General features: G+C 51.2%; 1 protein-coding gene across 1 annotated transcript; it reads right to left on the minus strand.

Moving 5' to 3' along the window:
* Window positions 1-409: 409 nt before the first annotated feature.
* LOC102400925 (putative serine protease 47) lies at window positions 410-11,938 on the minus strand. The gene is made up of 5 exons (XM_025281812.3): window positions 11,718-11,938; window positions 10,533-10,716; window positions 8,818-9,095; window positions 6,390-6,550; window positions 410-939 (listed from the first exon to the last, which is right to left on the minus strand). The coding sequence occupies exons 1-5, from the start codon at window positions 11,914-11,916 to the stop codon at window positions 592-594; spliced, it is 1,170 nt and encodes a 389-aa protein (XP_025137597.3). The 5' UTR covers window positions 11,917-11,938; the 3' UTR covers window positions 410-591.
* Window positions 11,939-12,441: the final 503 nt, after the last annotated feature.

A 12,441-nucleotide genomic window follows, 5' to 3' on the forward strand; every position in this document is an offset into this window, starting at 1 on the left:
GGAAATGTGGACCCAGACACAGAGGGAAGGCAGTATGAGGACGCAGGGCGAAGATGGCATCTACAAGCCAAGGCGAGAGGCCTCAGGCTCCGGGGCTCCGGAACGTGCGATGAGAAACTCCTGTTGTCTAGGCCACATTGCCTGTGATACTTGTTACGGCAGCTGGAGCTGACTGATGTTCTTCCTCCCAAGTCTGTGCACTTCCACAGCAGGAGTGGTGTCTGCAAGAGAAGACACCCTTCTCTCTCCCCAGCTGGACTCCTTTAGAGTCCCCACCCCTGCCTCCTCCTGTTGCAATGGCCCTGCCGGTTCCTGTTTCCTTGTCCGGGGAATCAGATGACAGACCTCAAGAGAAGGGGTGAGTGCTGAGGATCAGGAGGAGCAATAGGGCCCCAAGACAGAATCAGGATGAGTCTTTCATTTGTTTTTATTTGTTTTTTCAAGCTTGGATTGTGGGGGTTGCAGCTGGTGGACAGGAAAGCCAAGAAGGGACCACTGAGAGCTGATGGGGCTGGGGGAGTAGAGGGGGGAAGGTTCCAGTGAGGAGGCTGGAGCCTGAGGCACAGAGCAGGAGCTGAGGGGCTTGGCGGATCACCACGTGGCTTGCCTCGGGAAACCAAGCAGGAACAGAAGCAGGGGCCAGGTCTGTGGAGGCACAAAGGCTGTGCCCAGCACGGACGAGGCGGCAGCCCGCAGAGACTGGTGTGGAAACTGGGTCTGTGGAGGAGTGGACGTGGGCTCAGGGAGCGGTGTAAGAGCAGACGTGGGCTCAGGGTTGGGTGTGAGTCTCTGGATCTCTTCGATCCAGTCGGTGAAGTAGGTGACGTTGGTGAAGATGCTGGGGTAGATGGGATGTCGGCAGTCAAAACCCCAGCTGGCCAGCCCCATCAGAACCCAGGAACTGGTGAAGTCACAGACGAGGGGGCCCCCGGAATCGCCCTAGGAAAGAAATGGGAGTTCAGGTGGGTGACTGAGCCAATTTTGAGAAGACCAGGTAGCAGGGTGGCGCTTATGAGTCTCTGCTCTCCAGCCTTGTTCTGTGAAATTCCAAACACCAACTTCCCACTGCGGATCAGTCCAATTAAGCCATGCAGGCAGGCACTGGAATCATCCTTCAGGAAGTCCTGATTGACCCTCAAAACAATTGCAGATCTATATCCATCAATCTATGGATCCTATGCCCAGGGAGGGTGTGGTGGCCTGGGACAAAGCACTGTCCAAGGCCGAGAAGGGACAGACAGCTGCAGGATCTGAGCTCAAGAGGGCTGGTCTGAGAGTGGAACCTAGCCAGCCGAAGCTGCTGCAGACCTGGATCTTGCAAACTCTGAGCTGCAGCAGCACATCCCCACCCAGGTCCGCCTCCTTTTTCACTTATAGTCAGTCCTTTAGTTTTCTCTCAAATTCTTGGTTGAATTTCTTCAGAAAGTGCCCTTACCCAGGCCTGGGGGAGGCAGCCTGTATTGGTCAGGGAGCAATGAAAGCTGCTAGGGTCCCCTGAAAGCTGCTAGGAGTTACTGGAGTCTTGAAATGCTGTCAGGGAAGGACCACCTGGGTGGAAATCTCTCACTTCATCACCCAAAGGAAACGTGTCATCCTTGGAGGCAGGGGGAGAGGAGCAGGATAGCTGTGCTTACTGCCTTCCACACACTTGTCTAACACGCACGTCCAGCATCCAGGGCAGCTTCTGCCCTTGGGCACAGGGGTGAAATGTCAAGCTGCCTCTTGCATGGAGTTACTGTAAATAAGGCAACCAGCCTGCCATTGTCAGATGTGACATGTGGAAACAACGCATGGAAGGGACAGGACAGGAAGGGAAGGGCATTTCATAGGGTGGAAGCATGGAGCTTTCCCGAGCTGAGATTCCAAACAGGACAACCCCACTTTCTGATGCTGGAGCAGAGGGAGCAGTGAATGCAGACGAGGAGAGGAGGGATGGCCAGGTGGGTGGGAGGAAGAGCAATGACAAGTGGGAAGCGAGGCGGGTAGACGGGACTCGGGTTCCCAGGGCCTTATGGTGGGGGTTGGAGTTGATGCCCATGGAGAACTGAGCCTATCTCAGGAAGGCTGTGCAGAGGGGAGGAACAGGCTAAGCATGGAGCCCCGGGGTCTCCAGCATTTAGAGGTGGGAAGGGAGGGGACCAGGTGCAGAGTGGAGTAGCTGGCTGGTCCTGGTGCCCAGGAAACAGCAGTGAGACTTGCTCAAGTGTTGAGTGAGAGGAGGATTTGGGGCTACTGGTGTCTCTGCCAAGACAGGTTCCTGGGGACATTGGCCATGAGGCTCTGGTGGTACTTGGAACACTCCTGGGCAGAGTGGGTTAGATTCAGGGCTGTTAGGAGGAGTCTCTGGGGGAAAGAAGGCAGAGAAACTGGGCAGTAGCAGGAAGGAGAGTGCCACTGCACGTTTATACGAGAGCCGTGAAAGCGGAGACAAGACATGGAGCAAGGGAGTGTCTGGACACCCAGAACTCCAGAAGGGACTGGCTACAGTGGGCCAGGAGGCTCAGGAGAGATGCAACATGCCCACTGGACTGGGAAGATGAATGGCATTTTGTCCAACAGAATGCTTTGATGTTCTCAGTGAAATAGGAAGCAAGCTCTCCAGCTGAGAGGGAGGGGTGGGGGAAGTGGTCACTTGAAGGAAAGAGAAGGGTACATGGTGTGGCTAGGCAAAAGTAACCCTCAAAGATGGCCATCCTCATCAGCAGAACCTGGGGCTATGTTACCTTACATGGCAAAAGGGACTCAGCAGCTGTGATGGAGTTGAGGATCAGGAAATAGGAAGATAATCCTGGATGATCTGGTTGGACCCAACATAAACACAAAGGTACTCATGAGGAAAGAGGGAAGCAGGAGGTCAGAGTCAGAGGAGGAGATGTGATGACAGGAGCAGAGGGAGGAACAATGTGATTTGGTGACGTAGGAAGGGGCCATGAGCTAAGGAATGCTGGGGACCTCTAAAAAGATAGAAAAAGGAAGAAAACATTTTCTCCTAGAGCCTCCAGAAGGGAGCAGCCAGGCCAACACCTTGACTTTAGACTCTGATGTCCAGAAATGTAAGATAGTACATTCCGTTGTCTGAGCCACCAATTTAAGGTGATGTCACCAAAGCACCAAGAAAGTCACACCAGGGGCTTCTTGGACATTGGGAATGTGCCGTTATCAACTCAGTTCTTCCCTTTTGGGGTCCACACCTGGGGTGCCCTTGGCCCTCCCCACAGTGTACCCACCCTGAGCTGTTCAAGGCCAGGGGAAGGCCTGGTCCCTGACTACCACAGGCCTCCAGGATTCGTGCAGATAAGCCTCATGGTTGCTGATATTATGGTGGAATCTGGGCCAGTCTGCAGGAGATGGGAAGGGCTCCAAAAGCCTCCTGCCCCCTGGGGAGCTCTCAGAACTAGTGGGAAGCCCTAACACTAGTGTATCCCATGGAAAGTGAGCTGTGGTTTGCACTATTGAAGAGACAGAGCAAACCAAGGCAGTGTGTGTGTGTGTGTGTGTGTTGTGTATTGTGTGTATATGTGTTGGATGGGCCAGGGCAGTGAATTCTACCTTGGGTGAGAGGACAGGTCTAAGACAGGCCCAGATGAACAGGTACAATCCTGGTAGAAGGAGACAGACAAGGCCTGGAGATTGAAAGCCAAGACTTGCTAAGTACCTACTGAATGTCAGGCACAGTATCAAACTTTCTATAGGGATCTTTTTAAGAGGAGGCTGTTAGCAACCCCATTTCATGGGTGAGGAAACTTAGCTAAGGTCACAATCCCAGTAAATGACAGATTGAATACTGAAACCAGGGCTCTCCTGCCCCACAGTCTGAGCACTGAATGCCTCTGTGGCCTGTCTCTCCTCAGACCTGTTTCTGGGTGCCCTGTGTAGGGGGAGGGGTACTTCCAGGGAGAGAAGAGGCACCTGGGTTTCAGGGTGGGGGCTGGAGCAGGCGATGTGGCAGCAGACAAGTCTAGATGGAGTGTCTCAGGTAGGCTGTGGTGACTGAAAGGCTAAGAGAGGGAGGAAGGGAGTCATCTAATGCCTTGGCTCTGGGGGGTCCATCTCAGTGCTGTCCTCAGCCTCGGAAGAAACGAGAGGAGCAGTGGGCTCAAGGGGCACTATGGATGTCAGCAGGCGAGGAGACAAAGGGTTCCAGCCCTGAGCTCCGTGGGCATGACCTCTGCAGGCTGGAAGGGAGGTCTAGGGTGACAGCAGATGGGGCCTCGGGGGACTGAGCCCTGTGTTTCACCTTCAGGTGCAGCTGACTCTGTGAGAAGGACAGGCCAGACAGTTCACACCACTGGCTGTGGACTGGGAACCAAGAAGCCTGGGTCTGCCTCCTACAAGGAGGGCAAGGGGCCAAGCTTCTCCCCTCTGGCTCAGCAGCTCACTGGGCCACCATGAAAACAGCTGTCTGGGAGGCCATCCTGTGGGCCAGGTGCATCTCATCCCTCCTTTGTGCATTTCCTGGCGTGCCAAAGCGTATCACCACAGACTGGCCAACTCTGAAAACAACAGAAATTGATCTCACAGTTCTAGAAGTCAGAAGTCTGAAACTGACTATCTGTGTCTCTCTCTCTTTCTATGAGAAAACAGTCATTGGATTTAGAGCCTGCTCTAAATTCAGCAAGGTCTCATCTTGAGATTCTTAACAATCGTATCTGCAAAGACCTATTTCCAAATAAGGTCACATTCTGAGATTTAGAAGACACAAATTTAGGAGACACTATCCAACCCACTAGACCATCCTTGCATCAATCCCATGACGGAGGCCTCAAAACCCTACACTATGAGTGAGGACACAGGCTCAGAAGGTGAAAAGCCCACCCGAGGTCACACGGTAGTACAGGGTCTCTAACTCCAGAACCCTAACACTTTCCCTCCACTCCACGACACCATCTATGGAAGAATCAGCACATGATGCCAGCTTGGGAGGCTGGACCCTGAGGATGATGTGCTGGAGGTCAGGTTAGGCTTGGAATCAGAACACAGGGGCCCAAGTTGTGGTGCCTTATTTTAGGGTAGCCACTTTCCCTCTCCAGGCTTGTTTTCTCACAGTTTCTCACCTATAAAAAGGCACCACAGAGAGTGGGAAAAAAGCTTCACAGTGAAATATCCAACAGTGGGACTTCCTTGGTGGTCCAGTGGTTATGAATCTGCCTTCCAGTGCAGAGGACGCAGGTTCAGTCCCTGGTCAGAGAACTAAGATCCCACATGCCACGAGGCAACTAAGTCCACATGCTGCGCCTGTTGAGCCCATGCACTCTGAAGCTCGCATGCTAAACTAAAGGGAAGCCCACACGCTGCAATGAAAAGCCTGCCTGTCGCAACTAACACCCAGCCAACACAGCCAAGACGAAACAGACAAACAAAGCAAAACCAAAAACCCCCAAAAACAAATATCCAGCAGTAGACTGATATCTGGAATATGTAAAATACACAAAGAGCCCCTAAAGGAAGAGACAGACAAACCAACAGAAAATGAGAGGGGAGAAAAACCCTGAAAGGAAATGTTACAGAAAAATATGTCCAAATATAATAAATATGTGAAAGTACATTGAATTCGTCACTGGAAAAGTAAAAACCACAATAAGTTATTAAAATAAGAAAAGATGGAGAGTGCTAAGTACTGGTGAGAATATGAACTCTTATCCACTGCTTGAATGAATGGAAATGGTGAACCACTTTGGAGAAGTTTGGTAACATCTTCCAAAGTTTAATATACACGTACCTTTTAATCCAATAATTCTACTCAAGGGTTTTGTGAAATAGAAGATAAAACATTTGGAAGTGAAATGAAATGAAAATTTTGGAAAGTACTAAAATATGCATTAAAGTGTAACATCATAGGATTCAATGGACACAGGAGAGTCCTGTAGAGCAAGGAGACTGAACACACTGCAGCTACAGGTAACAGTGTGGGTGAATCTCACAAATAAACAATGTTAGCATAAGAAAGATTGACAACTGGAAATAAATTCTATTTACAGAACATTCAGAATCTAATCTAAGGTATTAAAGGTTAGGATGGTGGTTTCTGACAGGAAGGAGGTGTGAGTGGGGCCTCTGGGGTATTGATCACTTGTTGCCTCACTATGTGAAAATTTATCCAACTTATGAAAAGAGCATGGATATATTCTTTTGTATGTATGTTACACTTGAATAAAAACTTTAATGTATGCCTCAAGAATAGGTGCTGTAGATGCCCTCATGTGCAAGGAACTTAGGAAGGGGAGTGGCCTGGGGGACACTGCCAAGGGATGGAGGCCAGGAAGATGCGTGAAGGAGGAAATGGGAAGTCCCAGGGGCTCCACAAAGAGAGCAGAGGCAACACAGCCCCTCCCCAGAGAAACTGCAGCCCTGAGAACAGGCGAGGGAAGAACAGAAAGGGTCTTACTCACTAGGCAGATGGACTTTCCTGTGGAGAAGTCCCCAGCACACAGCATGTCCTCCTGCACAGAGAAGTTCTTGCCTTTCGCAAGTCCGTATAACATATTACAGAACTTGTTCTCAATGAAGCTCACCTTACCCTCCTGGAGATGGAAGGGTTCAAGCAGAGGTGCTGCGAGGATAAGGAGGAAATCAGGGAAGGATGCTGTAGCCGAGCTAGAGAGCTCTGCCTTACCAGTCAGCACTGCCCCTCAACATGGGGTTTTCTCCGCACAGCTGAGCTTTCATCCTTGTTTCAGTCTTCTGCCTATGCCCAATAAGCCCTCCTTTTTTTCTCAAACATTTCCAAACTCATCCTATTCACTCCACCCCTTTCATAGCAACTCCTCCTATTCCACAAAGGAAAAAGGCAAATCCCTACAACACATGCCACTCACTGGTGCTTAGCAACCATTCACCAACCTATGTACCCTTTCACAAACCATCCCATCCACTCACCTTTTGTCTATCATTAACCTTGCTTTCCATCCACTTGTCCCTCCATCCATCTACCTATCTTTCCTCATGTCCCATTCACCCACTCATCCTTCCATAAATTTGCCTATACACTCATCTTTTGACACATCTCTCCATTCTCGCCTCCAGCAATAGACCACTCACTGCATCTCGCTCCACCACCCTTTCACTCACCCGCCCAACCATCTTCCCTTCCACCCACTCATACTCCCACCTTCTCCCATCCATTCTCTCATCCAATCACTGATTTATTCATCACTCAATTACTCATTTATTCTTCTATCCTTGTGCTAAGTATCTTTTAACTAATGATACAGGGGAACATTTTAGTTGGGGCAGACAGGGTAAATGAAGTAAATAAGTAGCATTACTTTAGACCTAATAAGTGGTATAGAGGAAATAAAACAGGAAGATGTGTTATTAGGGGTGGCCTGTTTTAGCTCACGTGATCAAGTAAAACTCCTCAGAGGAGCAGCTGAGTTGCATATGTAAAGAAACGAGTCATGACAAGGTTAGTCGGGAGAGTAAATGCGTCCAGGGAGATAGTCAAGGTGCAAACCTGAGGTGGGAGTGGCCTTGGCATCGTCAAGGCAGGAAGGAGGCCTGCTGGCTGGGGTGGTGTGGGTGAGGGATGCAGTAGGAGATGAGAGAGAGGAGGGGGCCTGAGAGCCAAGGCAGGGAGTTGCGACCTTATTTTAAGAAGAAATGAGAAGGCGCTGGGGGTGAGGAGCAGGGAACTGGCATGACTCCTGCTCTAAAGCAAATACTCAGACAGCTACTGGAGAGTAACATAGAGCACACAGGGTGGGAGCTGAGACCAGTCTGGAGGTCCAGGGAAGAAGGACCCGGGGGCAGCAGTGGGATACCTACCAGGTGCCAGGCCCTGCCTGGGGCACGGACTGGGATATTGAAACAAGAAAGACAGGGTCCCTGTGCTCAGGAGGAACCAGTCTGTGTGTGTGTGGGTGTGTGCATGTGAAGTGTGAAGTCTGGTGTACGAGTGTTGTGTGTGTGTGGTGTGAGAATTCTGGAGACCTAGTTGTTTGTTCTGTGATTATTGAGTGTTAACTGACACACTAATAGGCAAGGACCAGGGATGCTGGAACATCCCACCCAATGAAGCAGCATCTGTTCAAAATGCCTCTAGCACCTCTGTAGAGAAACACCATACCAAATTATGACCCTACCAATAATTACAAATAAATATTCTTTCCCTCCCTAATTTGGCATCATAAGCATTTCACCAAGTTGTAAGCACTCCTTTCTTTAGTGAAGACTCTTGCTCATAAGTTTTGGTCTACTTTTCTCCTCTTTCAATCTTAAAAAATACAATTTTTTCCTGTTACTCAGTTTGCCTAACAAGTCTACAAATTGGATTGATGACCTGAGCTGGGAGAAAACCAAAGTGAGGTCTGGAGAGTGAAACGCTCTAAAGTTGTAATCATTCTAAATTGATCATGCAGACTCAGAGGTCAGAGGTCATATTTGAGTTTTCTTTCCACTTTTCCCAAGCACTTCCTACAGCACTGGGAAATCAGAGAGTTTATCAGTGACCCGGAAGGAGTCATGCCTCAACATGACCTTTGAGTTAGATCAAGTCATCTCAGATCTATGGTTGATTTAAATCTTGGAATCAAGAACCAGAAAGACTTCAAGAACTCAGATTCTTGATTCCAAAGTCAAAGATTCCCAGACTTCAGAGCTTTACACTTAGGGAACACCAAAGCTTTAGACTCACACACTTTCAGAACTAGAACTAGAATGGTCCAGTCCTCTGGAAATGAAGCATAGTGGGCCAAGGGGACCTTTGCCTGGGGACCCCTCAGGTGGAGACACACCTCCCTTCTTTGCTCCTCTGTCCTTCTCCCCTTCCTCATCCTCCCCATTCTCATCCCCCCCCTCCAACTCCCCACACCCTCTCACTTTCCTCGTTGAGCATCCCCCAGCCAGTTATCCAGCAGGATGAGTTACTGGGGAGCTTCATGCCAGGGACCGGGAGGCAGGCAGGGATGACGTAGGAGGTGAAGTTCACAGGAAAGAGCAGCTGCAACATGGCGATGTCACTCCCAAAGGGATGTAACTTCTCGAAGTCTGGGTGTGTGATAATCTGGCTCACGGTTACCTCCCGGGTCTGAGGGGTGTGCTGGTACAGCTGGGTGCTTCCTAACAGAACCCGATAATTCTCCGGGGCTTTGGATTTCCTGGAGAAGGAAAGGCGCACTCTCACCATCATCTCCACGTGGGGACAAGCTCTTTCCCTGCATCCTCATCCAACTGCCCACACGCCTCTGGACCCCTCTGCTCCACATGACACCAGATAGCCTTTGTCTCCCCATTTCTAATGGTCAGGAGTCCTTCTTTCTTGAGGCTAATTGATACCCTACTTACAGTTTCATACATATGGCTGGCTTCTCCATCACGCACTAGAATGGCAGAAGCACTGAATCCTTGTTCTGGAAAGGTCCTCTGTGGGGTCATCAAATGAAGGCCTTCTGATTGTACACAGCAGGCATTCTGGCTCAGTACCAGCTCTAACTTTACCCTTCTAGAGACTCCATACAACCCATCTCTGGCCCCACACTCTTGTTAACCATCCCCTTTCTTTAAACACATCCACGCCCAAGGCCTGCTTCTCCACTTAGTTCCAAGGACAAAAGATTTGTTAAATAAATGAGCAAATGAAGGCAGGAAATGGAACCTTGACTTGTTCCCCAACAACAGGGGCTGAATCTTCCCCACTCCCTCACTGTCTTTACAGCTCATCTACTTGGAGACCCTCTCTCATGTTCCCCTCACCCAACTCTTCCCCTCCAGCAAGCCCTCCCTCTCCACACACCTTCTCCCGAACTACCATCCCATTTGCTCTACCTTTCTCACCCATGTTGGGCTTTCTCTTCTGACAGGATGGAGACATGGTGAGGTGGGATTTGCCACCCCTGATGCCACCGAGGGCCTTTCACGGAGCACGGCACAGAGTGGTGCTGATAGACTGAGCCCTCAAAGCTCCAGTGCCCAGACCTGGGCTTGATGCCTGAACTCCATGGTGAGCCCTCCTCATCTGTTCAGAAGCCTGGCACTAAGCCAGCCCCATATGGCTAGGTGAATTAGACTCCTGAGCAGCCCTGTCACTCTCCCAGGGAGCCCACCTCCCCCTCATGCAGCCTGGCACCACGGGTCCCCACATGCACGCCAGTGACCGTGACTCCTCCTGGGCACACAGTTTTGCAGGACTAATAAGAATCACCCAGCTGCTGACCACACATGCGGTCCCAGGCCTCCATCTAGAGTCTGACACCTGGAAATAAGGGGGCACTGAGAAGAAGCTGTGATCTGAGATGGGTCCACACCACATGGCAGCGAGGACTGACACTGCTGCTCTCCTGAGGCACACCTGTGTTGGGCACAGACACAAGGGCCGAGGGCAGAGCATGAGGAGGATGTGGGCAGGTGAGCGGGGAGGACAGTCCAGGTGGAGGGTACACAGGCCAAAGGCAGGAATGACACACCTCTGAAGGCCACAGACTGCCCAGAGGAAAGCCCAGAGGAGCTAACGTGGGACACCATCCCCTTTTTCTCTTCTTCCCCTGCATCCCCCTCCCTGCCAGAGCCTGTGCTGGCAGCCTAGGAAGGAGACTCACTTGAGAAAGCAGTGGGCAGTGGAAAGAAGCCAGCTGGAGTTAATGAGGACAGCTCCACAGATGTGCGAGCCCTGGAACCGCAAGCTGGCCTGCCACGGCCACTGGCCAGCCTCCACGTCCCGGCCACCATAGATCCTCCCCATCACCTTGGGCTTCCCGCATACTGTGGAGACTCTGCTGCCACCTACAATAGAGACACTGTTGGTGCGCCAAATGTCACAACCAGGAAGACCTGCCCGCTTCACAGACAGGAAAACCAGGGCCAGGCATCCAGCGGCCTAGCCAAAAGGCCAGGCGTCTAGTGGTGTGGCCAAAATGACAGGACTCTGCCTTCACTGGCTGCCACTGAGGCCTGGAGAGCAGAGCACAACACATCAAGCCCCGTGGGGATGAGGACCCAGGGGTCTGGTGGGGTGGGGCAAGGAGGGACCAGCTCACAGGAGCATCTCCAGGCAGATGGACATCCTTGAGCAAGGCTGCCAAGTGCTGGGCATGACACACACCTCATTTCCCTCACCTAGCACGACTCAATGCCTTGTCTTGTACATCAAAGAACTAAAGGTCTCAGAAGTTGCCAACATTACTTTCTCAAGATCATGGTTTCTAAGGGCCTGTGCTCTCTCCACTCTACCCCAGGTCTTAGGGAGGCAGATTTGCAGGCAGAAGTCTGTGGTGTGTGTGATCTGGGGCAATTCTCTCCCTTCTCTGACTCTGCAGGAGTCTCCATTTCTAAAGGAAGAAGGAGTGGGCTAATGAGGACAGCCCTGCTTCAGGGACTCACACCTGGGACGCAGGAGTGTGCCCAGGCCCCCCGAGACCAGGCATCCTGGTCCAGGGCCTGGGCTCCCAGGGCCTCAGTGAGGGGAGTGACACCCCTGGTCCCTGGACTCAGGCCCATTCACTCAGTAGTGCTATAACTTTCCTCCACCCAGCCTCCAACCTCCCTGCCAGACCCTGCTAGTCCCCTCTCCCACAGCCCCACAAAGGGATTGGGTCTCTTCCCACCCAGAGGCCTCACAGTGGAGGGCTGACCCACCTGTGTGGAGGGGATCTCTGGGCTGCCTGGTTAGAGGGAAGGGCAGAGAAACGATGAGATTTAGTGACTCACCAGGCCCTGGTCACAGCCGGCCGCCCTCAGGCCCTGTAGGCTAGGAGATCTTGGCCCGAATGGAGGCCCCAACGCACCTGTAGCTCCCGGAGCCAACCGCTGTGCTGGCCAAGTGGGAGCGCCGCCCCTCAACACTCCCCCATCGCCTGCAGTCGGGCCGGGGGCGGCCGTGGCTGGGGACCCTCGCAGCTCCAGGGTGGCCACGTTCAACAGCAGCAACCAGAGAAGAGCCGCGGGCTGGCCTAGGCGTTGAGGGATCTCCGCCTCCCCGCCCATTGCCAGGGTTACTGACCCCAGCCTGACCCCACCCTGCTCTGGCCCCGCCCCAGACCAACCCCAAGCCCGCCCCGATCTTCTTAATAACTTTATAAACAACTCTACTTTAATATAATTTTTAAACCATGAAGTTCATTTATACAAAGGATAAGTCAATGATTTTCAGTAAATGTTTTAAAAATTTATTGATTTATACTTAAATAAACCTTTTTAGAATAGTTTTAGATGTGTGGAAAAACTGGAATGATAATACAAAGAGTTCAAATATTCCTCCTCACCTGTTTCCCCTAATGATAAGATCTTTGTATTATTCTGGCACATTTGTCACAAGTAGTGAGCCAATATTGATACATTAATATTAACCTAAGTCCATTCTTTTTTTCTTTTTTTTTTCAATCTTTTAAGTTTAAGGTACATAGCATAGTGATTTGGAGAAGGAAATGGCAACCCACTCCAGGATTCTTGCTTGGAGAATCCCAGGGACAGATAAGCCTGGTGGGCTGCTGTCTATGGGGTCGCACAGAG

This window comes from Bubalus bubalis, chromosome 3 (genome assembly GCF_019923935.1).
Source record: "Bubalus bubalis isolate 160015118507 breed Murrah chromosome 3, NDDB_SH_1, whole genome shotgun sequence".
NCBI lineage: Eukaryota > Metazoa > Chordata > Mammalia > Artiodactyla > Bovidae > Bubalus > Bubalus bubalis.

What these genes read in the sequence shown, in the direction of transcription:
- LOC102400925 (XM_025281812.3), bottom strand. Translation starts at nt 11,916, where the DNA reads ATGGGCGGGGAGGCGGAGATCCCTCAACGCCTAGGCCAGCCCGCGGCT. An exon ending in ACTGCCCACTGCTTTCTCAA is followed by an intron (nt 9,096 to 10,532) that starts GTGAGTCTCCTT and finishes TTCCTTCTCCAG; the next exon opens with GAAATCCAAAGCCCCGGAGA. An exon ending in CAGGAAAGTCCATCTGCCTA is followed by an intron (nt 940 to 6,389) that starts GTGAGTAAGACC and finishes TTTCTTTCCTAG; the next exon opens with GGCGATTCCGGGGGCCCCCT.